The 27,780-nt window shown below is 41.5% G+C and overlaps 2 protein-coding genes and 1 non-coding gene across 3 annotated transcripts in view; 1 reads left to right on the top strand and 2 right to left on the bottom strand.

Moving 5' to 3' along the window:
* Positions 1 to 1,024: 1,024 nt before the first annotated feature.
* On the bottom strand, positions 1,025 to 15,346 carry LOC121575195 (E3 ubiquitin-protein ligase DTX3L). The gene is made up of 11 exons (XM_041888148.2): positions 14,991 to 15,346; positions 8,784 to 8,860; positions 8,594 to 8,686; positions 7,384 to 7,470; positions 5,021 to 5,095; positions 4,687 to 4,815; positions 4,227 to 4,461; positions 3,775 to 3,956; positions 2,088 to 3,662; positions 1,713 to 1,930; positions 1,025 to 1,531 (listed from the first exon to the last, which is right to left on the bottom strand). The coding sequence occupies exons 2-11, from the start codon at positions 8,805 to 8,807 to the stop codon at positions 1,462 to 1,464; spliced, it is 2,688 nt and encodes an 895-aa protein (XP_041744082.1). The 5' UTR covers positions 8,808 to 8,860; positions 14,991 to 15,346; the 3' UTR covers positions 1,025 to 1,461.
* Positions 15,347 to 15,794: 448 nt separating this feature from the next.
* esyt1b (extended synaptotagmin-like protein 1b) overlaps positions 15,795 to 27,780 on the bottom strand; it is a 56,133-nt gene continuing 44,147 nt past the window's right edge. Inside the window, exons 30-53 of the mRNA XM_045218882.1 lie at positions 27,490 to 27,572; positions 27,226 to 27,274; positions 27,002 to 27,091; positions 26,748 to 26,843; positions 26,501 to 26,572; positions 26,327 to 26,413; positions 24,475 to 24,621; positions 24,004 to 24,137; positions 23,449 to 23,587; positions 23,142 to 23,248; positions 22,875 to 23,016; positions 22,523 to 22,699; positions 22,109 to 22,191; positions 20,216 to 20,264; positions 19,922 to 20,011; positions 19,577 to 19,672; positions 19,263 to 19,334; positions 19,086 to 19,172; positions 18,613 to 18,759; positions 18,396 to 18,532; positions 17,974 to 18,105; positions 17,764 to 17,866; positions 17,463 to 17,512; positions 15,795 to 17,260 (exon numbers count right to left, since the gene is read on the bottom strand). Of these exons, the coding sequence (XP_045074817.1) occupies positions 17,233 to 17,260; positions 17,463 to 17,512; positions 17,764 to 17,866; positions 17,974 to 18,105; positions 18,396 to 18,532; positions 18,613 to 18,759; positions 19,086 to 19,172; positions 19,263 to 19,334; positions 19,577 to 19,672; positions 19,922 to 20,011; positions 20,216 to 20,264; positions 22,109 to 22,191; positions 22,523 to 22,699; positions 22,875 to 23,016; positions 23,142 to 23,248; positions 23,449 to 23,587; positions 24,004 to 24,137; positions 24,475 to 24,621; positions 26,327 to 26,413; positions 26,501 to 26,572; positions 26,748 to 26,843; positions 27,002 to 27,091; positions 27,226 to 27,274; positions 27,490 to 27,572 (2,397 nt within the window). The 3' untranslated portion in view covers positions 15,795 to 17,232. The remainder of the gene's footprint in view (positions 17,261 to 17,462; positions 17,513 to 17,763; positions 17,867 to 17,973; positions 18,106 to 18,395; positions 18,533 to 18,612; positions 18,760 to 19,085; positions 19,173 to 19,262; positions 19,335 to 19,576; positions 19,673 to 19,921; positions 20,012 to 20,215; positions 20,265 to 22,108; positions 22,192 to 22,522; positions 22,700 to 22,874; positions 23,017 to 23,141; positions 23,249 to 23,448; positions 23,588 to 24,003; positions 24,138 to 24,474; positions 24,622 to 26,326; positions 26,414 to 26,500; positions 26,573 to 26,747; positions 26,844 to 27,001; positions 27,092 to 27,225; positions 27,275 to 27,489; positions 27,573 to 27,780) is intronic.
* trnat-ugu lies at positions 24,222 to 24,297 on the top strand. The gene has a single exon. It is a non-coding gene; the product is annotated as a tRNA-Thr (tRNA).

Below are 27,780 nucleotides of genomic sequence, written 5' to 3'. Positions count from 1 at the left end.
GCTCAGGAAGGAGACTCGTTCTGTCTCCTAGAGATTAACATACTTTAATGCAAAAAAAAGTGCAAATCAATCCCAGAACAACAACAAAGGACCTTGTGAAGATGCTGGAGGAAACAGGTACAAAAGTATCTATATCCACAGTAAAACGAGTCCTATATCGACATAACCTGAAAGGCCACTCAGCAAGGAAGAAGCCTCTGCTCCAAAACCGCCATAAAAAAATCCAGACTACGGTTTGCAACTGCACATGGGGACAAAGATCGTACTTTTTGGAGAAATGTCGTCTGGTCTGATGAAACAAAAATAGAACTGTTTGGCCATAATGACCATCGTTATGTTTGGAGGAAAAAGGGGGACGCTTGCAAGCCGAAGAACACCATCGCAACCTTGAAGCACGGGGGTGGCAGCATCATGCTGTGGGGGTGCTTTGCTGCAGGAGGGACTGGTGCACTTCACAAAATAGATGGCATCATGAGGAAGGAAAATTATGTGGATATATTGAAGCAACATCTCAAGACATCAGTTAGGAAGTTAAAGCTTGGTCGCAAATGGGTCTTCCAAATGGACAATGACCCAAAGCATACTTCCAAAGTTGTGGCAAAATGGCTTAAGGACAACAAAGTCAAGGTATTGGAGTGGCCATCACAAAGCCCTGACCTCAAGCCTATAGAACATTTGTGGGCAGAACTGAAAAGGCGTGTGCGAGCAAGGAGGCCTACATACCTGACTCAGTTACACCAGCTCTGTCAGGAGGAATGGGCCAAAATTCACCCAACTTATTGTGGGAAGCTTGTGGAAGGCTACCCGAAACGTTTGACCCAAGTTAAACAATTTAAAGGGAATGCTACCAAAAACGAATTGAGTGTATGTAAACTTCTGACCCACTGGAAATGTGATGAAATAAATAAAAGCTGAAATAAATCATTCTCTCTACTATTATTCTGACATTTCACATTCTTAAAATAAAGTGGTGATCCTAACTGACCTAAGACAGGGAATTTGTACTAGGATTAAATGTCAGGAATTGTGAAAAACTGAGTTTAAATGTATTTGGCTGAGGTGTATGTAAACTTCCGACTTCAACTGTATCTAAAAAAAGTATGAACTACTGGTACACCAATCAAAACTAAACCCCAAAAGTTTCCATTTGTTTAGACAAATGTATGGCTTCAAAAATAAAGAATCTTGACCAAAATGGTTCCAGACACCAACAACTATTTTCCACAATATTATTGTAGTACATTAGTATAGTCAAAACAACCCACTCAGAGGGTACAGTGATATTGTAAATATGGCAAATATTAATCAACAAACATCTTGATTTCATAGAATACATGTTTGATTAGAAAGCGTACTGTTATTATGGATCAGCCCGTGTCATTCACAACTCTTTAAAAGGGATCTATTGTAAACAGTTGAAAATCTCAACTGAACTAGTCTGTTCTATTTTCAAGACTGTCTTCATTCAATGCCTTTGGCTTTCAGCTCATTCTTCACTCTGCTGAGGTAGTTAGGGTCAGGGTAACCAAAACTGTGGAAAAACACAAAGCACACATCACAATCTTGAAGTGTTGTTCCCCCAGGCAGGGTACTAGGCATTTCAAGTTAGTGGAAAATATCCAGTTAACTTTTATAAATGACTAAAATGTACAATAATTGTCAACTGTTACAGAAGGTTAATATAATCATATCCATAGTTTTAGATATTTTACCCTTGTGCCCCTCCATTGATGTTGGTCTTGTGGTGAATGTCATTCCATGTCACACAGTCGTCTGTCCCAGTGGTTCTGGAGGTCCCAACTGTGAAAATCAGCTTCTGGTCGAAAGCTCTCTCCAGTAACTTCAGCACTTTGTTGCCCTCCTCATTGTTCGGTAGATAAGCTATTCTACAGGTCCCACTGAACCACTCTCCAGGATTGGGATGTTTCTTCTAAAGCCAGAAAATGTAAAGAAAACAAAATTTGTCCGTATAGTTAAACATTTTGCTGTTAACCCTCACTGTGGTGATTAGTAAAAAATTAATGCATTAGGAGATAATTCAGTGCTGTAATTTGTTACATTTATAATAAAAAAATCAAGGCTTTTACCGTCTGTTTTCCATTTGGTATATCATAGTTGATAACTATCGCGCCATAGCCAGGGTATCCAGGTATGCTGAGTGACCTTTCATGTTTCACTTTCATTGTTCCCTCAGGCTGGTCTCCCACCACCTTTCCAAACACAACCTTACACAAAGGACAGCTGGGGCCTGAGAATTCCACTGCCTTCCTCAGACAATCTGCACAAAACTCATGGCTGCAGGACAACTTCTTCTTGTTGGTAAATGTGTCCATGCATATGGTGCAATTATCTTCTTCAGCCCCTCCTGTTGCTCCTCCATCTCCAGCTGCTCCCCCCGTGGCTGCTCCAGCGCTGGATCTGTCTCCAGCATACCCAATCTTGTGCTTGTCTTCTTCTTTAAACATAGGCCTTTTCAGCTTCATCTCTAGCTCTTTGACAGCAGGGCCCAAATGTTGCGGTAGGCCGATCAACCTCCAGGGAGCGTAGTTTCCTCCTGCCCAGACACAGCGGTGTCGAGGGTGGATCTCCTCGAGCTTGTCCCCCACAGTCTTTGCATGGGTAGGGTCCAGCAGGTGGCAGCTCATCGCTGATGTCGCAACCTTCTGGTAGAGGTGCATGAGAGCTCTGATGGCGTGGCTTTCCAGAGAGACAACCAGTGGAGTGTGTGATGATGTTGTAGGTCTGGTTTTAATTTTGACCTTGCCTGGAGACTTTTCCTCCATGAAATCCACTCCAAATTTATTTTTGATTGCTGTTATTTTCTCATGAAAGGCAGATTTCATCAGATCCCAGTGAGTCTGGTCCATGGCCAGCCCATGTGACAAGAGTGGATCTTTGATGTCCATCCTAATCATCCGTGGTGTTTTTGGAGATCTCAAAACAGGTCCCCCAGCAAATTCAGATGCTTTCTCTGTGTAGCTGTGATCCATTCCAAAGGTCATTACTGTAGTCTTCATTCCAATAGCCTTCCTGACTGCCACGATGCTCTGATTCGGCCCAAACACATCACACCCATTGGCAGACACATTTAGTACCAGCCTGGTCTCCTCATTCTGGATGTTTCTCAGCGTATTCATGAGGTCTCCTGGATCCACAGGTGTCAGATGGGTGGAAATGCTGTCAAAATCAACTACACGCTTCTGGAAGAGGCCAATGAACTCCTGGTGGGCTTTGGTCAGCATAAAATCTCTGCCTGTTTTCTGTGGGTCCTCTTTGATGTACACCTCCACTTCTGCATTGATTTTGACTCCATTTCTTTTCTCTATGTCCTCCATCTCCTTTCGGTAGGCCTGGTTCAAGTACCAAAAGTGGATTAGTGGGACTGCCATTTTCTTCTGCCCAGGGTCTTCATGGGTCTTCTTTCCATTGTGAGTCATGCTTTGTGCTGCGTCTGCACCATCGTTCCAACCCCGTTCTGGCTCGGCTTCCGCTTCCCTGATGATCTTGGTCACCTCCTTGTGGAACTGCTTCACTTCATCAAAGGTCCCTTTTACAGCTAACTTGTGATCGATGGTGTGGTACTGACTGAGAAGGGCAGCTCGTACTTCAGGTTTGTAGCCATCAATGTCAAGACTAGCACTTACAGTCATTAGGCATTTGACCTAGGGGGAAAATATAATATTTAAAATATGTACATACATTTTACATTTATACTTTTTATATTATAGTTGATTTGAAAATGCTGTCAAATAATCACACATTTGATTTACATACATCCTGTGGAGTGTGTGAGGATGTTGGAGGCAATACTTCTATTGAGCTGGGTTTACTGCTTGATTGATTGCAGGATTTAAATGTTGGAGGTACATCTCTGTGAAACTGCACAGTGGCTGTTGTCTTGGCCTTGTCTTTTATGGTAATCTGTGTTTCCTTCAACTTCAGAAGGTCCTCAATGGCTTAAAAGAGGGCAGATAAATAATAGCACATGATCACGCAAAAATAATAATTAAAACTCTTAGAATAAAAGACAGAAATGCCTGTTACCAAATCCAACCTGCTAACATGGCAAAACCCTTTGCTAAGTGTTTGGGAATTTAATCAGGGACACATTGTTTGCATCAATGTTAGTGAAGATAATTTTCTCATAGCAGCACCTCTATGGCTTGAGTGCCTCCTCAACATTGAAATTATACATGTATTACTGTATTTTACACCATCATTCTAACCTGAAGGGGGATGTATCTTTACTTCTGCCACGTTTCTGTTGTCCAAAAGCCTTTCCACGGTGCAATCTGTTTTTGTTAAGTTATTATTCAACCATGACTGGAGACTTTTCTGAAGTGTAGACTTCCATGACAATGATCGTTTCCCAGGCCACACCACATTGACATAGACAGTAGCCTCATCTAGAGGTCCAGTGGTCTGCTTTTCCTCTGTCTCGTCCTTTGCCTGATTCAGGTCCTGAAAAAATGACAACGTATTATTTTTGGGTTGTTCAGGTGGCTTAGTAACTGATATGATAAAAGAGGATGACACCATGCTTTCAAGGCAGATATCATAGCCTGATTGACAGGGGCAATAACAGAAACGGTTGTCTCCTGAGCACTGACCAGTGTTCTACAGTAAAGCGTCTAGAGCTAGTTAGAAAAATGACACATCCTTTGATCTGCTAGATAGAATCATTACCCCATCTGGAGCACTTTGGGGGTTGATGGGATAATGTGGATCTCTCTGTGATTGTTTGTTTCTAGTAGAGACATTCTCTCCTTCAGCAGGAGAATCTCCATTGATCTCTTTGGAAGAGGATGACTGAGGCTATAGAGAATGGAGAGTGATGTCAAATATTGTAAATGCCGTAAAATATCTAGCAACATTAATGGTTTAGAGATAATTTTAGCCTTATGGAAATATACATTCTAAAACACCAATAAAAAGAAAACAAGTCAAAGAAATGTCCTTATTTAACATGTACAGTATGTTCATCAGATTTTCACAGCTATCAAAAGACAAAATGACTAACATTGCTGAGGTCATACTGGGGTGCTGAGGGATGCTTCACTTCAAAGTCATGATCTGCTTGATGAAGATCTGGGTCCTGGAAATAACAGAACATTAATATGATGTTAATCATTAGAGAGACAACTTTATGGATTATAACATATGAAAATATTGATTTGTCTGGTGAATGTGTGCCCTTGTTGGACATTAATGTATGTATTATAAAAATATAAACAGCTTTATTATTAGTATAATAAACAAATCCCCATAGAAATCTGTCAGTTTAAGCTAGAGATATGTTCTGTTTTTTGCATTGGATGCGTCTCAATCCACCGCATCTGCCTATGTCACACTTATGCATCTGTGGTGAAAGGTGACAGAGCTAGAGCGGTGTTTGTCAGACCATGTGACATCCCGAAAATCGGTCTTCTCACAAAATCGTCTGTAGAGTCCAAACGATTTGGCCTACAAACTATGATGACCCCTCTAAGGATGACTCTCACAAACACGATGGTGTTCTCATTTTTGCCCCCCACAAACATCTTGGGACTCGTCTGAAGTCAGCATAGCTGATCTGCCAACTTCTCTCTGTAGTGTCCGAACAGATTGGGATACACACTAATATGACCCCTCGGTGGAAAGGTGAGACTCTCACGAACGCCTACATGTTGTTTTGTTCTAGGACGCCCACAGGCCTCACAAGACTCGTCTGAAGGTCCCCGAGTACCAGTTGAAAAAATTAATGGAGATATTCAGACACATTGACTTTTTCCACATTTTGTTACGTTACAGCCTTACTCTAAAATGGATTAAAAAATTAAAAATCACAATCTACACACAATACCCCATAATGACAAAGCAAAAACTGGTTGTTAGACATTTTTGCAAATATATTAAATATAAAAAACTGAAATATTACATTTACGTCGCTGCACAGCTATTTTCAGGTCTCTCCAGAGATGTTAGATCGGGTTCAAGTCCGGGCTCTGGCTGGGCCACTCAAGGACACTCAGAGACTTGTCCCGAAGCCACTCCTGCGTTGTCTTGGCTGTGTGCTTAAGGTCGATGTCCTGTTGGAATGTGAACCTTCGCCCCAGTCTGAGGTCCTGAGCGCTCTGGAGCAGGTTTTCATCAAGGATCTCTCTGTACTTTGCTCCGTTCATCTTTCGCTCGATCCTGACTAGTCTCCCAGTCCCTGCTGCTGAAAAACATCCCCACAGCATGATGCTGCCACCACCATGCTTCACCGTAGGGATGGTGCCAGGTTTCCTCCAGACGTGACTGTCACACCCTGGCTCTGGGGACTCTATATTTTGAGCCAGGGTGTGTAGTTTCTATGTGTTTGTGTTTCTATGTCGTGTTCTAGTATTGTATTTCTATGTTGGCCAGTGTGGTTCTCAATCAGAGGCAACGAGTGTCAGCTGTGGCTGGTTGTCTCTGATTGGGAACCATATTTAAACAGTCTGTTTTCCATTCGTGTTTGTGGGATCTTGTTTCCGTTTGGTTTGTTCCGTGTTTGAGTTAACCTTAGGACTGCACGTATCGTTTGTTGTTTGTTGTTTTTGTATTTATCACTGAAGATAATAAATATGTTCGTTCATAACGCTGCGCATTGGTCTACTCCGTACGACGACCGTGACAGTGACGCTTGGCAATCAGGCCAATTAGTTCAATCTTGGTTTCATCAGACCAGAGAATCTTGTTTCTCATGGTCTGAGAGTCCTTTAGGTGCCTTTTGGCAAACTCCAAGCAGGCTGTCATGTGCGTTTTACTGAGGAGTGGCTTCCGTCTGGCCACTCTACCTTTTTCTTTTCGTTTTGTCATTATGGGGTATTGTGTGTAGATTGATGAGGAAAACATTTAATTTAATCAATTTTAGAACAAGGCTGTAACGTAACAAAATATGGAAAAAGTCAACGGATCTGAATACTTTCTGAAAGCACTGTATGGAGACTGTTTAGTGCCAAAAATAAGGGGTTAAATACATGTCAAGAAAAAGAACAAATGTTTCCTGATCTTTCTTATATCTCTCAGATATAGGACAAGCACTTCAGAACAAACTTCCTTTAGATTTTTTGGGGGGACTATCTGTTCCATGTAGTGAATCTGTTATTCAATGTGTTTGTGTGGGCTAATAGCAGTAAGGCCCAATTTTATATATATATACTTTAAGGGTTCTTAAAATGCAATATCAAATAGAAAAATTATCCTTGGTATGACCTTCTTAAAACAATTCCATATATCTTAGTAGAACCCACCCTCCCCCGGCTTAGACAGGGGTTAGACTCTTATGGGTTAAATTACACTGTTTACAGCTCTCAATAGATACCCGGCTACAGTAAGCGGTGTTAGTCTACTACAATAGAGTCCTACAAAACTCCTTACCTTATCAGTCAAAGCACTTTGAGTAACACTAGACCGTTGTGGCTGTGACTGTATCACTGTTCCATGGCCATTGGGTGTTCCTGTGGGCTGGGAGAGACAGTGGAGAGTACTTTTATTTTAAAATCATCATAAACCTGTGCCTTCACAAAGTTACAGTTCTTATTATATTGGTGAAATCTCTCTTTTAGTGGGTCTGAACTGGAGTCTTAGGACCAGGTTCTGGACCCATTCTATTCCTGGACTAAAGATGCATTTTCAATAGAGATTCTCCATTGAGGATGCTTTTTAGTCCAGTAGTAGAAGAAGGCCGGGATTCAAGCCGATCCTGCTTTGTTGGCAATGCACCTTGTAGCCCTTTCCTGCAGTCAAATGACTTAGTGGCCTCATGGGTGGAATGTTAATATTTTTTTATAATTAATATACATTATTTCTAAAAACCCGCCAAAAATCCAGTGTTCCTATATCAATGGTTTTGTTATATTTCAGTCTTCTGTGATGTATATAAAGTGTAATATTGGGATGCAAACTCATAATTGAATACATTTCACTCTTTTTTTTAAGCCTATAACCATGTGTGTGAGGTATATACTTTTGTTTCAAAGTAGATTTGTTTAAGACTACCAAGAAACACTCTGATTTAGCCCACTGCAGTAAAAGGTTAAAGGCAACAATACCGCATTCGCAGAGACCACATTCACGGTAAACGCTCCACGTCGGCTCAATAGCAAACTACCTAAGGTATAAATAGTGCATTGTCGACAAAGCGCGATCGTATTGAATCCCAGCCTAAGGCCGAGATTCAATCAGTTCCAGCGCTTACCCGCGATAACCGACAACTGCATAGCAGTTTCATTGCTTTTGTTTAGGCAATGTCGGAGGTGTAACTGCATTGGAGGAGCTGTCACATCGGTGAGCGGTTGTGCATCCTCAACATGTGGTTAAAGCCTACATTTATGCTATAGCCTACATTTCCACATTCTAAATAAAAGTAGCCTACCCCGAGACAAAAGTGTTTAGTCCTAATAATTAGAGCACAAGAGCATTGTAGGCCTTTATAAAATACTTTTAGTTGATGTTAACCCTAAATACCCAAACGATGTCACCGGTTGTAATAGATGTTAACCCTAAATACCCAAATGATGTCACCGGTTGTAATAATGTCACACCCGCATAACATATGCTACCCCTGGCCCTATCCTTTGATACCTACAACATGAACCTGTATTTGCGAATAGTCATGGGGCCCTTGCTGTTCAGGTCCAGAGGCTTCAGTGTTTCTGCTCATCTCTGGGGTTGGGGTTGTCTTGAAAGAAATAATGATTGTTAAGTTCTCCTCTGTTAAATTCTGTTAGGATAAAAACTTTCCATGATCTGTCCACAATACAAGTGCATATACTCACATCCATGTCCTCTACGTCTGACATGTTTAGTCGCCGTGCTTACACCAGTCAAGACGTCACTTTCACTTCAGCCAGTCCTAAACATCATAGGTTTAGCATTTTAATTGCCCATTTGAACAGAATGCACTTCAGGCTGGTATGTGAAAAACAACTATGTGTGTGAAATGAGAAATAAAATGTTCATTGTGTTATCATAAAGTATAGAAAAGGCAATTGCTTTCGCTGGCTATTAGGGGAGACTGGGTTGATTCTCACTATTCTATTACTCTTGTTCTTGTGTTTCTCAGCATGTCTTAAGCCCAGTTTATACCCGGTTCTGACATGCATCCTTTGTCCTGATCTTGTCCACATTCTGATTGTGCCCACATTTCCAGACAGGTGTAGACGATTAAAAGACGCATTGTGGTCTGATAGTGATCAGATCTTCCTGACCACCTTCGGAGGTAGTCAGACACGCATTGTGTCTGGATATCTTACAAGTGTAGACAATTCTGGAGAGTGAAACCATTTAAATCATCATTATCCCGGCTTCTAAAATCATTGACAGGTGGCACCATTGACTTATGGCATCAATGTGTCTTAAAATAAATACATACTATTTTGAAAGAATAGCGGTCAAATAATTTGCATACAGGGAGGGACCAGGAAATGTGGTCACAATGCAGACACAGATAAGATACATTTTAATACCATGTGTAGACATACTGTATTTCTGAAAATGTGGGCACGATCAGAATGTGGACAAGATCAAGACAAAGGACACATGTTAGCGCCAGGTATAAACTAGGCTTTAGACTCCTTTAAAGCGGCAAGCAGCAGTTTAAACAATAACAAAGCATTTTCCCTGCCCCTGTTCTGGTAAAAAGCTGAGGGATGGGGCTGTAGAAATGTAACCATTCTCAAATGTATAGACAGAGCTATGGATGCAAGGACTGACCATCGATGATATCAAAATTATAGTTGAAACTATGTTTTGAGGTTTGTTTACATTTACTTTGTTTACAGACATTGGAGTAAAACAAGCTTATATATTTGGGGTTCTGATGGGGTACCACAGTTGAACCAAGCTCATGAGGCATTTATTTATAAGTTATATTCTTCAAGAATCAATGGGTTCATATCATTAATTTATAAGTCCAAAAATGGATGTATCAACCGCAGATTGCCTCTTTAAATACTTTTTTCTCTCAACATTAGCACCCTGCATATTGAAAGTTATATTGGCCTAGCTTGACAAACAACCTAGTCTGCCCTTACCTGACAGACAACACTGAACAATTTGCACCAGAGTATGTGAGCGGAGTTGAGTGGTTGGAAATCCCGCTCATGGAGTGGTCCGGCACTCCCCGTTCTTTCCATCTGCTCCACTAAAAACCGCTTCGCGCTCACAGAAAAAGAACTGCCGCTCCAAATTCGCTCCATTAATTTAAATCACAATTTAACCAACACCCATCTATTTTTGTGACTACCTGGAACTACCATTTGGTTTTGAAGTATTGAAACTAAACAATACGATTTCAATAAACATAAAAAAGCGATGTAAGAAGCGCACATCATTTCAAATAGGCTACATGTCATATTAAACAGTATATACAGTGCCTTCGGAAAGTATTCAGACCCATTGACTTTTTCCACATTTTGTTACGTTACAGCCTTATTCTAAAATTGATTAAATCTTTCCTTTTTTTTGCAATCTACACACAATACCTCATAATGACAAAGCGAAAACAGGTTTTTTGAAATGTTTGCAAATTGATTAAAAAAATAAAAACAAAAACACCTTATTTACATAATTATTCAGACCCTTTGCTATGAGACTCGAAATTGAGCTCAGGTGCATCCTGTTTCCATTGATCATCCTTGAGATGTTTCTACAACTTCATTGGAGTCCACTTGTGTTAAATTCAATTGATTGGACATGATTTGGAAAGGCACACTCCTGTCTATATAAGGTCCCACAGTTGACAGTGCATGTCAGAGTCAAAACCAAGCCATGAGGTCGAAGGAAATGTCAGTAGAGCACGGAGACAGGATTGTGTTGAGGCACAGGTCTGGGGAAGGGTACCAAAACATTTCTGCAGCATTAAAGGTCCCCAAGAACACAGTGGTCTCCATCATTCTTAAATGGAAGAAGTTTAGAACCACCAAGACTCTTCCTGGAGCTGGCCGCCCAGCCAAATTGAGCAATCGGGGGAGAAGGGCCTTGGTCAGGGAGGTGACCAAGAACCCGATGGTCACTATCACCGTGCTCTGGAGTTCCTCTGTGGGGATGAGAGAACCTTCCGGAAGGACAACCATCTCTGCAGCACTCCACCAATCAGGCCTTTATGGTAGAATGGCCAGACGGAAGCCACTCCTCAGTAAAAGGCATCTGACAGCCCGGTTGGAGATTGCCAAAAGGCACCTAAAGACTCTCAGACCATGAGAAACAAGATTCTCTGGTCGGATGAAACCAAGATTGAACTAATTGGCCTGAATGCCAAGCGTCACGTCTGGAGGAAACCTGGCACCATCCCTACGGTGAAGCATGGTGGTGGCAACATCATGCTGTGGGGATATTTTTCAGTGGCAGGGACTGGGAGACTAGTCAGGATCAAGGCAAAGATGAACGGAGCAAAGTACAGAGAGATCCTTGATGAAAACCTGCTCCAGAGTGCTCAGGACCACAGACTGGGGCAAAGGTTCACCTTCCAACAGGATAATGACCCTAAGCACACAGCCAAGACAACGCAGGAGTGGCTTCAGAACAAGTCCTTAAGTCCTTGAATGTCCTTGAGTGGCCCAGCCGGAGGCCGGACTTGAACCTGATCGAACATCTATGGAGAGACCTGAAAACAGCTGTGCAGCAAAACTCCCCATCCAACCTGACAGAGCTTGAGAGGATCTGCAGAGAAGAATGGGAGAAACTCCCCAAATACAGGTGTGCCAAGCTTGTTGCGTCATACCCAAGAAGACTCAGTGCTGTAATCGCTGCCAAAGGTGCTTCAACAAAGTACTGAGTAAAGGGTCTGAATACTTATGTAAATGTGATATTTCCATTTTTTTTAATTATTATAAATTAACAATTTTTTTTTAAAAAGACAGTTTTTGCTTTGTCATTATGGTGTACTGTGTGTAGATTGATCAGGATTTTTATTTTTTTAAATCAATTTTAGAATAAGGCTGTAGCGTAACAAAATGTGGAAAAAAGTCAATGGGTCTGAATACTTTCCGAAGGCACTGTTAACACTAAATAGGTCAGGAGCAAGACAGGGAGCCTAAGGAATGAAAATGAATTATTTAGGCTATTATTATTTCAAGGTTATAGCCTACAAAGTACAGTGAGGGAAAAAAGTATTTGATTTTGTACGTTTGCCCACTGACAAAGAAATGATCAGTCTATCATTTTAATAGTAGGTTTATTTGAACAGTGAGAGACAGAATAACAACAACAAAATCCAGAAAAACACGTCAAAATTTGTATTAATTTATTTGTATTTTAATGAGGGAAATAAGTATTTGACCCCCTCTCAATCAGAAAGATTTCTGGCTCCCAGGTGTCTTTTATACAGGTAACGAGCTGAGATTAGGAGCACACTCTTAAAGGGAGTGCTCCTAAACTCAGTTTGTTACCTGTATAAAAGACACCTGTCCACAGAAGCAATCAATCAATCAGATTCCAAACTCTCCACCATGGCCAAGACCAAAGAGCTCTCCAAGGATGTCAGGGACAAGATTGTAGACCTACACAAGGCTGGAATGGGCTACAAGACCATCGCCAAGTAGCTTGGTGAGAAGGTGACAACAGTTGGTGCGATTATTCGCAAATGGAAGAAACACAAAAGAACTGTCAATCTCCCTCGGCCTGGGGCTCCATGCAAGATCTCACCTCGTGGAGTTGCTATGATCATGAGAACGGTGAGGAATCAGCCCAGAACTACACGGGAGGATCTTGTCAATGATCTCAAGGCAGCTGGGACCATAGTCACCAAGAAAACAATTGGTAACACACTACACCATGAAGGACTGAAATCCTGCAGCGCCCACAAGGTCCCCCTGCTCAAGAAAGCACATATACAGGCCCGTCTGAAGTTTGCCAATGAACATCTGAATGATTCAGAGGAGAACTGGGTGAAAGTGTTGTGGTCAGATGAGACGAAAATTGAGCTCTTTGGCATCAACTCAACTCACCGTGTTTGGAGGAGGAGGAATGCTACCTATGACCCCAAGAACACCATCCCCACCGTCAAACATGGAGGTGGAAACATTATGCTTTGGGTGTGTTTTTCTGCTAAGGGGACAGGACAACTTCACTGCATCAAAGGGACGATGGACGGGGCCATGTACTGTCAAATCTTGGGTGAGAACCTCCTTCCCTCAGCCAGGGCATTGAAAATGGGTCTGGATGGGTATTCCAGCATGACAATGACCCAAAACACACGGCCAAGGCAACAAAGGGGTGGCTCAAGAAGAAGCACATTAAGGTCCTGGAGTGGCCTAGCCAGTCTCCAGACCTTAATCCCATAGAAAATCTGTGGAGGGAGCTGAATGTTCGAGTTGCCAAACGTCAGCCTCGAAACCTTAATGACTTGGAGAAGATCTGCAAAGAGGAGTGGGACAAAATCCCTCCTGAGATGTGTGCAAACCTGGTGGCCAACTACAAGAAACGTCTGACCTCTGTGATTGCCAACAAGGGTTTTGCCACCAAGTACTAAGTCATGTTTTGCAGAGGGGTCAAATACTTATTTCCCTCATTAAAATGCAAATACATTTATAACATTTTTGACATGCGTTTTTCTGGATTTTTTTGTTGTTATTCTGTCTCTCACTGTTCAAATAAACCTAACATTAAAATTATAGACTGATCATGTCTTTGTCAGTGGGCAAACGTACAAAATCAGCAGGGGATCAAATACTTTTTTCCCTCACTGTAATACATTGTGAAGCATTTGCGAGTGCGACACAATAGACTGGTAGAGACATAAAGCGCTCAGCATTTAAAAAACATTTTGTTGTATTAAATCATTTTAGTCAATACATTTCGCATATAGGTTGTGACTTACTTAGAATGAATGACAAATTAAACGAAAAATGACTTATTAGTGCCTTTGAATACATTTTTAGAATACATTTTTAGAAACACGAGTTTGGCCAGTCAGGTTTATGCGATGGCGCCTGGAGAGCAGGCCAGCAGCGGATAATATCCTCTCCACACTTGCAGAGCCACTGGGGATGCTAAACATAATTTTGGCCATACTTGACAGGCTGGGCAGAGTTGTTGAAAAAAAAAAATCTATAGGTAGGCCTAAAAGGTTTTTAGGCAAAATAACCCAATCAAAACAAAGCTTCTTGAATGTGGGAATATGCTAGGCCTATTGGACCAAAATCAATTATGGCCTATTGTATAGATAATACAACAAAAATGAACGAACGTTTAAGCGATCTGATTTTTGGTTTATAAATACTTTGCTACAATAACACACTTAGTTATCTACCCACCTCGTTCCTTTCTTTTAGCATATGCATCTAATTTAGTAAGTACACCATCATGCTTTCGGGAACGGTGTCTTTTCAGATTCCATGATGATTCTTTAGTTGTGGACACTACATCACCGCACTCTGTCTCTTGGTCCTCATCTTTGTAAGTCACCTTGATTTTGCACCTGTGTATTTTATCAGTTTCTTTATGAAAATATTTAACGAACTCCATGACAGTAGCTAAAGCAAGGGGCTATAGCAGCACACAAGTAGACTACAAATGCATGCTGGGCCGGGCATGCCCTGAGCTCGTGAAGTGAGCGCTACTTTGGAGCGAAATTGGAGGGGGGGGGAAGGCCGACGCTTCAGCCTTTGGGAATCTCGCTCCACACTCCAGTCAAATTGGGATCGCTCCGCTCCAGCTCCACTCCGCTCACATACTCTGATTTACACACACCTCGAGTGCAATGTTATTACAAAAATCAGATTTTGGGTATTGTCTCTTGAAACAAATATGTGATCAACTCAAGAATGTTTTATGTAGCCTGCTTTACTGCGCAAACTACCTAAAATAGTATCACTTTCGTTTTACACAGAACTGATAGAATCTTTGCCTATCGATTAAAATTAATCCACAAAATTCTAGTGAACAGTTGCTTTCGTGATAGGCTGGTAGAAGTTCTAGAACCACATACATTCCTAAGAAAAACGAAAACAGATACAATTTGGGTGCGATTAAAGTTTACTTACAAGTGTGCACTGCGTGGCGTTCTCCTCAACTTGTTCTCGCTCAACTTCTTGCAGCCTATTCTGACAACAACTGTGGCTGAACAAGAAAGCGAAAATGAAAGTCTAACGTTACTGCTAACTGACTAGCTGGCAGGCTGCCTAGCTAGCTAGCCCTACCTGGCTACTACTGGCTATAGTCATGCTAGCTAGTGGAAGTAATTAGTCCTTCATGGTAGCTAGCTAGTGGAAGTAAATTACGTTAGTCCCTCAACCTATCGGTCTCTTACATAGCTATTTCTTACACATTCAATACAACAATATCCAGCTGGGGGGACTAACGTTAACTTACTTACTTTACTTTTGTTGAGGGACTAACGTTAATTTAATTCCACTAGCTAGCTACTAAACACACCCGCTATGCGCCTTGAATAATATATTAGGGGGTGTGTACTTCCAGGTAAACGAGAACGAGTTGATGTCCAATTTTTGTTTTGGTCTTCAACTAGAAAAATGATAAAACGATTTATTTCCTCTTGTTTGGCCTTGCCGAGATGAGAGGAAATAGGAATTATCCATAAGAACACGGACCGACTCACAGAACTTTGATGGATATGACTCACAGAACTTTGATGGATATGGTCACTTCTGTTGGTTGAAAAAGAGTGCTCTTGCTGCATTCGGAATAGTTTAATGTATATCACACTGAGTAATTTGACATTTTAATTACATTGCAGAATAGTTTTGGTTCAATTTTTAACCCCACTACTCAGTAGGTTTGTAGGACTTTAGGACTAGATTCTGTACATAAACCACAGGAGACCGCTCTCTTCTCAAGGTGCAAAAAGTGTTTGACTGCCACGATGCACACTTATTTTATTTTCGTCTTTATTTTTTCTATGGTATTTTCATGTTGGCAATGTGTTAAAAAAATCTGCTGCAATAAAACAAAGATACACATCAAAACTAATGTTAAACACATCAAAGCAGTATAGTAACACAAGGGCAAGTAAAATGTTTTAAAAGTTCAAACAAAAAGATATGTAACAAAATGGAATGGTGCATAATCAACACTATGACAATGAATGAGGAAAATAAAAATGGCAACAGATATATAATTTGTCTTATTAGTTTGAAAGGAATAACTGTTAACACTCCATGTAACACTTTTGAACCCCACTGGTCAGTATCTGTAATCTGTATTATCAGAGTGACTTTGGCCATTGGGTGCATTTCACATGGATAATGCATGGATGACAGTACTGTATAGATCATTGGTATATACTATAGTGGTCGTCTCTGTGTAATAACATAAGGCAAAGTAAGGTAACATAAAATCAATGCTCTTTTAGTAAGGGAGGTTCCTGACTAGACAATGAGTAAAGGCGTGTGGGTTAAGGTGTACTGTGTATCTCACTACATGAGACTGAAAATGCAAGGACCCATACTGTATCTAAGACCATCATACTGTACTTTCAATCTTACATATTCCTCATTATCCTTCTATTAGTATTAACATACTTAACAATGTTCCACAACAAACAACATTCCATAATACATTATGGTATTCCCTGATATATCTTCCAAATCATGTTTGTTACTTTGGTATTATCAAATACCGAACTGATACCGTATCCTGACTACACGTTTTGCTGGTCCCTATTCACTTCCTGTTTCAGGAAAGAGTTTCTTTACCTTGATAACGTTAACTCCTTCCTTACTGATAGATTACTCTAGCAAGATAAATGCATGTAGCAATCATTCATTAGTACATTAATCTTCAACGTACATAACCTTCATATGATCTTCAAATAACCCTAAGAATTTAGTCATATAAACTTCAAAAGTAACTTTCATAAGCAGGTATAACCCTCATCAGTTCTTAAAGTACGCAGGTATAACCCTTAACCTTCTTAAGGTATGTAACATTCATAAGTATATACACATTTTGACCTTCATAACTATTACTTAATAACTATTAATACTAGGTATAAACATCAGATGAAACTATATAATACTGACTTTCTGGTCCAATACAGATTGTCTGACGTATTGAGTTGCCCTGTCTTTAGTGATAATATTGATATGTGGATATATAGAGAAAGACATTAACAGGCAGACTGGTGACGAGAGGTGAAAGGACAGGGCAGGCTGCAGTAGTGGTAAATGTGTTAGGTAGGTGGGGGAAGGCATCTGCGTGAGTTAGGCTGTATAGGTGAACTTTAAACATGTGGTATAACAGGTATGACAGCTGCAGACAGATCCACTATTCAGCCTCCTCTTTCAAGTCAAACCTGTGGAAGGGTTAAAGTAAAAAAAAAAAGGTGGTTTAATTAATTAATCAATCATTTTGTATGGCTACTACTCCAACGAGAAGACGCACACATAATAACAGCGTAAAAATTGTGTATTATGGCTAAACTGTCGGTCAACCGACCTTTGTTAGCGCAATCAATCAATTAGTCAAATGCTACCGGTTTTATGGCTACTACTCACCATTCTGTGACTCCAGAGGCCATGTCAATCTGAGCCAGCTCTATGTGCACCTGAAAGAAGAAGTTTGGTAGGAACATATATTACTATACACAGCATTCAAAACAAGTGTAATTTGCATAATACTGACATGATATTGCATGGGTGGAACAGAAGCATGAGTCATCATTTGCACCAGGTGAGAAAGAAAAAAACCATGTACAGACACCCATGTTTACTCCAAAGCTACCCAGCTGATACAGTGTAGTATGATGAGTAAAATATAGCCATAAAAGAAGATGCAGTAATCCAAGCCCAGGCTGACCTGTCCAATGATATCGCTGCTCCTGAAGGAGGCTGAGCTGTTCTTCACCGACACACTCAGACGCCTGCGCCTGGCCTCCTCCACAGACAGATCAAACTCAAACCTACACAGAGGGGCAGGGACAATACTGTTACACTCTGCCGCCATTTAACACAGATAGGTTCAAATGACCCAGTTGGCAGTGAGACACACACACATAACATCTCACACCTTTCGTTATATTCTGGGTTCAGGTCTCTCTTCTTGACGCTTGTCTTCCTCTTGGTGGCCTTGGTTTTGTCTGGCAGCAGCATGAGCGAGATGTAGGTGTCTAGACCATCCTTACTGGAGGACTCCAGACCCCTATACAGAAACACACACACAACATATAACATGATCCATGGCCTTAAAAACCAGTGTGGTCAATTGGTAAAGTAAGAGAAAGAGGTACAGTATGAGGAATGTGTTGAAAATATACAATAGGGATATCATTACAGGAATGGACACTTTCTTTAGCAGTGAGTTCAAAGCTAGCCTATATGTAGGGGGCAGTAGTGTTTGCAGACCATCATGTGACCTGACAATGACAAACTCTGTGCTCTTGCTATATGAAAAGATGGAGTTATGAATGATGCAGACACTCAGATGCAGACCTGCAGGCATGGACTGCAATGGTGAGTTTCTTCTCCTTTGAGGCATAGGAAAGAGACAGCTTCACCTGCCCACAGTTTCCTGCAGCGCACGGCAGAGTTCCTTGACCTATCAGCTCCACAATTTTAGAGTCCAGAATCTGTTGAAAGATACATTTTGTAAGTAATAATTTCAATAGAAACAATAGAGGATACAGAAGTGTGTGTGTGTGTGTTTCACCTTAAGCTCAGCCCTCAGTAGAATCTGACTGTCAGGTGAGGCTCCATCGAGACGCAGCCACTGATCCAGGACCAGATCTGGTTCTGACAGCAGCTCTCTGATTGGTACCACCAGAGAACCCATCGCCTGATCCCAAGCACTGGAGAGCTACATGTAGAGATAATAATAATATGCCATTTAGCAGACGCTTTTATCCAAAGTCAGTCATGTGTGCATACATTTTTACGTATGGGTGGTCCCGGGGATCGAACCCACTACCCTGGCGTTACAAGCGCCATGCTCTACCAATTGAGCTACAGAGGACCACAATAGAGAGATAGAGAGAGAGAATGAGACACCCTTAAATTTCTGACCTGCTGCTGACCTTTACAAAATGTCCACATGAATGGACAATAAATAATTTGTATTTTGTTGTAAATGAGTGACGCAAGAGAAAGCAAAGTGCTTGCAATGACACTCAAACAACCACTCACCTTCACTATAAGCATCTCTTCTTTGGGGTCACGAACCAGGAAGTAGAAAGCCTCGTCCCACTGGGGGGAGTTGGTGCGATCACACACCTTAAGAGAGATAGAGGAGAGATAGGGAAAAGAGATGTTAGTTGGTCAATCTAAGACAAATTACAAGCATGATATTGTAAGCTGTCTCACCTTGGTTCTGTAGGTTGTCTTCCCCAGAACTAGCTCAGCTCCAGCCTTTGGCTCCTTCCCACTCTTCTTTAACTAGAAACACAAATAAAGGTCACTCTAGGTCACTTAGTCACATAACTGATAAGAGAGAAAAAAAGATAATGTAAGACTATTATGGTGAGGTAATGTATCAGCAATGAAACAAACTACACAAGAGAAAATAACCAAGTGAAAAATCACAGTTTATCACAAACATCAGATGACAGTAGGCTATCAAGATCATGGTAACATGACAACAGAACCCCATCAGAGGTAAAAGGTCAAAGGTGACTCACAGGCAGTGAGTGGGCTCTGTCCATATAGACAAAGAGGAGAGCAGCAGAGGGAACAGCCTTGTTCTGGTAGGACTGGAGAGACTGCAGCTGCAGCACCTGGAGGTTGTGGAGGAAAGAGATATATTGAAACATCTTGTGATACTAATGCTGTGCTCTGTTACGCCTCATAGGAGGAGATATGGAATGTGAATCAACTGCTTTCTGCAAATAGAAATACTTTTTTGGAGAGAGACTGATTGAGGAAAGAGATTGCTGAACTGAACTCATAGTGAAAGAGATAGAAAATGAAAGGGAAAGATAGGAGATGTGAGAGACAGAAGAAACTGAGAAAGGAGTGGGACTGACCTGATCCAGTCTGTCTGGTTGTGATACTGTAGGTACCCACTCCAGTAACAGATGTACACGACCTGACTTCACTTCATTCAGCGTGTACCACTGGAACACAGAAATATACGCATTAGACTGTGCACAACTCTAGCACAACCAGTAAAGGTGGAATGTAAAGCTAGGCTGTGACAACAGCAATAACCTCACAATCAAAACGTATATTGCAAGTGATAAAGGGGAGTGCCACAGGGCAGAGGAGTGAAATCAATTCCAAACTCTGCCCCGACTTCCCGTATAAAGACACTGACTCACCTGGTCTGTATACTGGGACCTAATGACATCACTCAGCCTGATCATAAACCTGTACACACAAAAACATTTTGGCAACTGTCTAAAATGGCATTAGATTCTTGTGACTTCTTATATACAGTACCAGTCAAAGGTTTGGACACACCTACTCATTCATGGGTTTTTCTTTATTTTTACTATTTTCTACACTGTATAATAATAGTGAAGACATCAAAACTATGAAATAACACATATGGAATCATGTAGTAACCAAAAAAGTGTTAAACAAATCAAAATATATGGTATATTTGAGATTCTTCAAAGTAGCCACCCTTTGCCTTGATGACAGCTTTGCACACTCTTGGCATTCTCTCAACCAGCTTCATGAGGTAGTCACCTGGAATGCATTTCAATTAACAGGTGTGCCTTCTTAAAAGTTAATTTGTGGAATTTCTTTCCTTCTTAATGTGTTTGAGCCAATCAGTTGTGTTGTGCCAAGGTAGGGGTGGTATACAGAAGATAGCCTTGTTTGGTAAAAGACCAAGTCCAGTTTACTTTAAGACATGAAGGTCAGTCAATCCAGAACATTTCAATAACTTTGAAAGTTTCTTCAAGTGCAGTCGCAAAAACCATCAAGCGCTATGATGAAACTGGCTCTCATGAGGACCGCCACAGGAAAGGAAGACCCAGAGTTACCTCTGCTGCAGAGGATAAGTTCATTAGAGTTAACTGCACCTCAGATTGCAACCCAAATAAATACTTCACAGAGTTCAAGTAACAGACACATCTCAACATCAACTGTTCAGAGGAGACTGCGTGAATCAGGCCTTCATGGTCAAATTGCTGCAAAGAAACCACTACTAAAGGACACCAATAAGAAGAAGAGACTTGGTTGGGCCAAGAAACACGCGCAATGGACATTAGACCGGTGGAAATCTGTGCTTTGGACTGATGAGATTTATGTTTCCAACCGCTGTGTCTTTGTGAGACGCAGAGTAGGTGAACAGATGATCTCTGCATGTGTGGTTCCCACTGTGAAGCATGGAGGAGGAGGTGTGATGGTGTAGGGGTGCTTTGCTGGTGACACTGTCAGATTTATTTAGAATTCAAGGTACACTTAACCAGCATGGCTACCACAGCATTCTACAGCGATACGCCATTCCATCTGGTTTGCGCTTAGTGGGACTATAATTTGTTTTTCAACAGGACAATGACCCAAAACACACCTCCAGGCTGTGTAAGGGCTATTTGTCCAAGGAGAGTGATGGAGTGCTGCATCAGATGACCTGGCCTCCACAATCACCCGACCTCAACCCAAATGAGATGGTTTGGGATGAGTTGGACCGCAGAGTGAAGCAAAAGCAGCCAACAAGTACTCAGCATATGTGGGAACTCCTTCAAGACTATTGGAAAATCATTCCTCATGAAGCTGGTTGAGAGAATGCCAAGAGTGTGTAAAGCTGTCATCAAGGCAAAGGGTGGCTACTTTGAAGAATCTAAAATATATTTTGATTTGTTTAACACGTTTTTGGTTACTACATGATTCCATATGTGTTATTTCATAGTTTTGATGTCTTCACTATTATTCTACAATGTAGAAAATCGTAAAAATAAATGAGTAGGAGTGTCCAAACTTTTGACTGGTACTATAGATCTGTTTGATACGTAATAGTAGAAAAACTTTGTAAAGCCGTCTACCATTAGGCAAAAGTGCATAAAGACAGTGCGTCTTATCTTGTGTGCATCCCAAATAGCACTATTTACCCACTTGGTGCACTATTTTTGACCAGGGCTCATAGGGCTCTGGTCAAAAGTAGTGGACTATAAAGGGAATAGGGTGCCATTTGGGACGTATCCCTTGAGTATCAATAACAGGTTACTGATTAAACAGTGTATATTTGACCAGTTAGAACACACCTGCCCAGGAAGTCATCAGAGTCAATGTCTTTATCATACAGCTCTACCTGGATCTCCTCTCTAGCCTGGGGGGTCAGCACAGTCTGGGAAACACACATCAGAAAAGATCAGTAACAACAAAACTACACACATAAAGAATACTATTACATGATAATAAGGAAGAAAATGTGTAAAGGTCACAAACTTCTAGTGGTCTCAGAAATATTTTTACGTTAGACAAAACCCTTCATAATGATCCATGAGCTGAGACACTGCAGCTCATACAAACAATAATCTCTACTCTAAACTCTAAAATGTATAGCTTTTACTTTTTACAGCACCGCACAATACATTTTACTGCTCATTTAAATGTGCACAATGTCCAACACCCTGGCCTAGAGAGATGAGCTGAGTAAACTACAACTCCCTCCATACCTCATACATCTCGTTCCAGGTAGGGTTGAGGTTCTCCTTGATCACAAGACTCTTAAACTTGACCCCTCCGATGTTGATCTTGACGTAGGGGTCACTCTTGCCCTTCTTCAGGCCCCCCATCAGCTTATCCATGGCAACCAGATCCTGGGCCTCCAGTAGGTGGATTCTCATCACCCCCTAAAGGACAAACAATATAACTCCAGTGACACTCAAGCACCTTTTTGAAGGCATCCTAGTATTCTCAAAATAAAAAATATTTTCTTGACACATTTTATGTTTAATCCTTTACCTTTTGGTTCAAACTATTGGTCTAAGTAATATATTTGTGTTGTCCCTTCAGTGAAGCACCCACCTCTGTGCCAAAGCTGGGGTTAGGGGTGGTGTGAGGAGGGCGTGTTTCAAGGACGACATCAGGCATAGCCTCAGCTTCCTCAGGTACAGACACAGAGGGAAGGCTAGACACTGTAGCTCTGGCAATGTCCTCTATACCAGACCTGAGTATACACACACAGGAACACACACACAACATGTTTAGAGTTGCTTGACTACAATTAAGATTGTCTATGCAAAGTCAGAGTACATGAAAAGCTCTCTGCATCCGTTGTTGAATGGAGCTCACCCTGCCGTTGGCCCATGCCAGGGTTGGAGGTCCTCAGTGTCTGCTGTGACTGACTGTTGGGTGATGGTGATAGGTTCCTCCACCTCACCGTCTTCTGACTCCTCTATCTGTTGGTCAAAAACACATGTCAATACTTTCACCTGCAGCTATAAAGTTGTAGTCGGTCATGCAATTCATATCAAAATCTATTATAATCTGTCTCGTTAATACATAAACTCTTGGTTTCAATAAAAACACATTGACTCCATCCACAATACAATCCATCCACAGAATGTATCATGAAACCCATATACAGACAGGATCTCACCTCAGTATCAAAGCTGGGATCAGGGCTGGTGTGTGTGGGGAGTGTCTCAGGAGGGCTGGGGTCTTCTTTGGCGGCCTTAAAGACCACCTCTTCTTCTTCAGATTCTGAGATAGAGGGTTGGCTGGAGACTGCAACAGACCTGAGAATACACACAAAGAGACACACATGTTGAAGGGTTTTATAATTTACATACACTGCATTAGGGTTGTCAAGATACCAGTATCACGAAACTACGATACCTGATTTTCCATGGCAAAAAGGAAAACACAAAGAAGATTAAACTCTTTGGTCCTTTAAAAAACCTGCTGTATGTAAAATATTGTGTGCTATACTTAGGGAAAAAAACATGTGATTCTGAGGAACAACATAAGGCTGCTTGTTTGCAACATTTGGACTGTTTTCTTCAGGAAATTGAGTCCGCTTCATGTTTTGTTTCCTTGCCACGATCCCTCTGAGTATCACGACAACCCTACACTGCATACATTTTCATTTGCAATCAACTTATAATTACAATTCAACAATTTGAATATTGGGAGGGGCCAAGACAAAACTCACTCTTCAGAGGGCACCTCATTGTGTTGCTCCTCCTCATTGGTCGCAGTAACTAGCTCCTCACTGTCTCTCCCAAGAGGAATCGTTTCTGGACCTTGTGGTACCCCAACACCCTCAGTCATCTTTGAGTTCAGGATCTGTGAATGAAAACATGCTACTAATTACTTACCAATAGTTTTTAGACAAGATTAGACTGCCAGGTGCAGGTAAAGTACATAACAGGTCCTGTGTGGCTCAGTTGGTAGAGCATGGCGCTTGTAACGCCAGGGTTGTGGGTTCGATTCCCACGGGGGACCAGTACAAAAATGTATGCACTCACTAGCATAAGTCGCTATGGATAAGAACGTCTGCTAAATGACATTAATGTAAATGTAATGGCACTTTGTGTACTATATGGCACATTTTGTTCCACACTCCAAAATCGTGATTGATAGTTGATGTGTGTGAGTGCGAGTATGAGTGTATGTGTTTCACCTTAAGCTCAGCCCTCAGTAAAATCTGACTGTCAGGTGAGGCTCCATCCAGACTCAGCCACTGATCCAGGACCAGATCTGGTTCTGACAGCAGTTCTTTGACTGGTACCACCAGAGAACCTATTGCCTGATCCCAAGCACTGGAGAGCTAGAGAAAGATAAATACAGAGCGAATTAGAAAGGAAAAGAGAAAAGGGTAGAATGGGAGATTTGTGTGGATGAATTGCATTTAACAGTGACTGTGCAAGATGTTTACAGTAAGTGATTGGGGTGTAACGGCTCACCAAACCCATGGTTCGGTACATATTGTGGTTTTGGTGGTCATGGTTCGATTCGGTTTCGGTACAGTGGGAAAATTAAATGCCATTCACAATGTTCAGCATTCACAATGTTCCCGACATTGTCTGTTGTTACAGGATTGTTATGTTGGGCATATCAAGTTGTGTGAGGTGGAAATTTACCAGATGTAAATACCAGTTGGATGCATTCATGTGAACTCTTTGAGAAACGCCGATTGGCTAATGGCCAACAAGCTACATCAACCATAAACTAATAGTATAGCTATCAGGCTTGTAAACAAATATAGTTAAAAAACTACAATAATCGATAGCTTTTTATAAATAATGTTTTGTTGTGGCATTTAACTCCTGAAAATGCTGTTATAGAGGCATTTCCTTAGTAGGTTACGTCGGAGGTCACCATGTGGGTGAAGTGGGTGCTCAGGATGATAGACAAGTTTCCCACTAGTAATTACTAGTTGGAGGGCCATTCAAGTGGATTTTTCCCAGTCGTATGTGGTAAAATCCCACTTCCCACTTGGTTACGAACGCACCATGACACTGCCTCCTTCAGTGCCAGGTGCGTACTTGTGACTCTGTAGCACAGTACATCTCCCACTCCGGGGTAATGTGATGGGCTGTCACTGTTGTAGTAAGCGCAACACAGGATGCATTGGCCAATTCATTGAAAACTTCGGCTTTGGCTTGCTTATATAGAGCTGGTACTACCTGTTTGCTGTAATGGGTGCAAGAGGGAAGTTCTTAAAGTGTCTCGAGCACTTTCACGAGGTACTGAAACCCCCGATTCTCAACCACCGAGAATGGGTGCATATCCGTGGCTATACACCAAAGACTGTAAAAAAATGTATAAACATAACATCACTCTTGTAATTTCTTTGGCCCGGTCAAAATCAGCTGCCAAGGGCTGTTTGAATGCAGAGGGGAGACAATGTTGTGATGTTGTTTCTTTGCATTTCTGTCTTACTCAGGTATACTGCGGTGATGTCGGCGTAAATGTGTCAACATATTTGAGGTGTTGGAAGCTGCATAGGCTATTCTCGTTAAGCGTAAAGACATACTGTTAATGTTTTATCCACAACTCTCTGTCCATCGCCGTTGTAATCTACTGGGAATCCAAAATGTTCCCAAACTGGAGATTTAAATGATGATTGAGGATCCTCGAATTCTGGTTTATCGACCCCACCACTCGCCATCGTACAGAACTAGTTCCCGTCTGCGCCTCACAAAAGGACAATTTGAAATGCGCCAATTAAGATTTTAATTTTGATTACAATGTGCGCATAGCTCTAGTTGTTTAAACGGAATAGCCTGAAATATTTTATCAGCTCAGATTTACTCAAGAGGCATAAGCCTACAAAGCAGTGTATATAACCCTAGTGTTTATGTATTCATTCGGGTTCACAGTGCGGACCGAACAGAGGTCCCTTTACCGAACGGTTCGGTACGAATACGTGTACCGTTACACCCCTTGTGAGTGACATTATGTTTAGATTGTTTAGATCATTACATTATCCATGTTTAGCGACTCCATCCTAAAGCAGACTGAACTCTCACCTTCACTATGAGTATCTCCTCTCTGGGGTCACGAACCAGGAAGTAGAAAGCTTCATCCCACTGGGGGGAGTTGGTGCGATCACACACCTTCAGAGAGACAAATACGTTTACTTTCACGGCAGATCCTGTTACAAGTCAAACATTTCAGCGCTAGCTACATGTACTGTATCTCACCTTGGTTCTGTAGGTTGTCTTCCCCAGAACTAGCTCAGCCCCAGCCTTTGGCTCCTTCCCACTCTTCTTAAACTAGAAACACAAAGATCACACAATACAACAGTCAAATGGGAGACACTAGACAAAATAAAAAAGCAACATCTGTGCTTAACCCATATTACAGCTGCAAAAGACAATAGACCCAATGACAACAACCCAATGCCAGGGTTCATAAGTTCAAAGTGGCTCAGTGTCTGAGGTGACTCACAGGCAGAGAGTGGGCTCTATCCATGTAGACGAAGAGGAGAGCAGCAGAGGGAACAGCCTTGTTCTGGTAGGACTGGAGAGACTGCAGCTGCAGCACCTGGAACATGGGGAGGTCAGAGTTAAATCACATTGGAATAACATCAAAACAGATGGTTAAAAGGTTAAAAACTAGTAATAGAATGAGAGATAGGGCAAAAGTAGAAGGGGGAAAAACACAACATTTGTAGAGACAGAGAGGAGAGAAATAGAACTGACCTGATCAAGTCTGTCTGGTTCTGATACTGTAGGTACCCACTCCAGTACCAGGTGAACACGACCAGACTTCACATCATTCAGAGTGTACCACTGGAACAGACACAAATCACACATCAGATAGAGTGTTCTGAAACTAAAAGTAATACATTATGAAGATGAGTGTTCCAATGTGAGAGTACAGACATTATTTAGTACAAGAGAAGAGGGAGACATGTAAACCTTACCTGGTCTGTATACTGGGAGTGTATGATGTCTCTCACACTGATGTTACACCTGTACACAAAAATGTAGCATCATTGTAGTCAGAAATTAAACTAAACACTTACAGGGAACTACAAAGGATGCTTCAAACCAAGACAACAACAGGCTAACAAAACAGTACAGGACATCGGCTGAGTACCAGCCCAGCGCCCTATGGCCTCTGGTTAAAATAGTGTACTATATAGAGAATTGAGTGCCATTTGGGACACAAAAGCAGTTTTTCTCACCTGCCCAGGAAGTCATCCTTGTCCATGTCTTTATCATACAGCTCTACCTGGACCTCCTGACCCGGCTGTGGCGACATCACAGTCTGGGGACAAACATCACAATGATGTTAATACCATAGGGAGGAATTACACATATAGAGCACGACAGTCAGTGATAGACAAAATGTAAAATACTTTATACTCATATTTTTACAGTAAAGTGTACAAAGTACACATTTCCACTCTTTCCACTCATCAGAAAGCAATAGATTTCATGAAATGTAGTTACAGAGAACAGTTTCCACAGAAAAA

This window comes from Coregonus clupeaformis, unplaced genomic scaffold, assembly GCF_020615455.1.
Source record: "Coregonus clupeaformis isolate EN_2021a unplaced genomic scaffold, ASM2061545v1 scaf1870, whole genome shotgun sequence".
NCBI lineage: Eukaryota > Metazoa > Chordata > Actinopteri > Salmoniformes > Salmonidae > Coregonus > Coregonus clupeaformis.
Note: the sequence above shows the minus strand (reverse complement) of the source record. Positions and strands in the feature narration are given on the sequence as shown.

Bases quoted from the DNA above. Each gene is read 5' to 3' on its own strand.
- LOC121575195 (XM_041888148.2), bottom strand. From the start codon at position 8,807: ATGTCAGACGTAGAGGACATGGAT. The intron at 8,687-8,783 runs GTGAGTATATGC...ATTTCTTTCAAG, and splicing joins CAGACGTAGAGGACATGGAT to ACAACCCCAACCCCAGAGAT. The intron at 1,931-2,087 runs GTAAAAGCCTTG...TTCTGGCTTTAG, and splicing joins TACCAAATGGAAAACAGACG to AAGAAACATCCCAATCCTGG.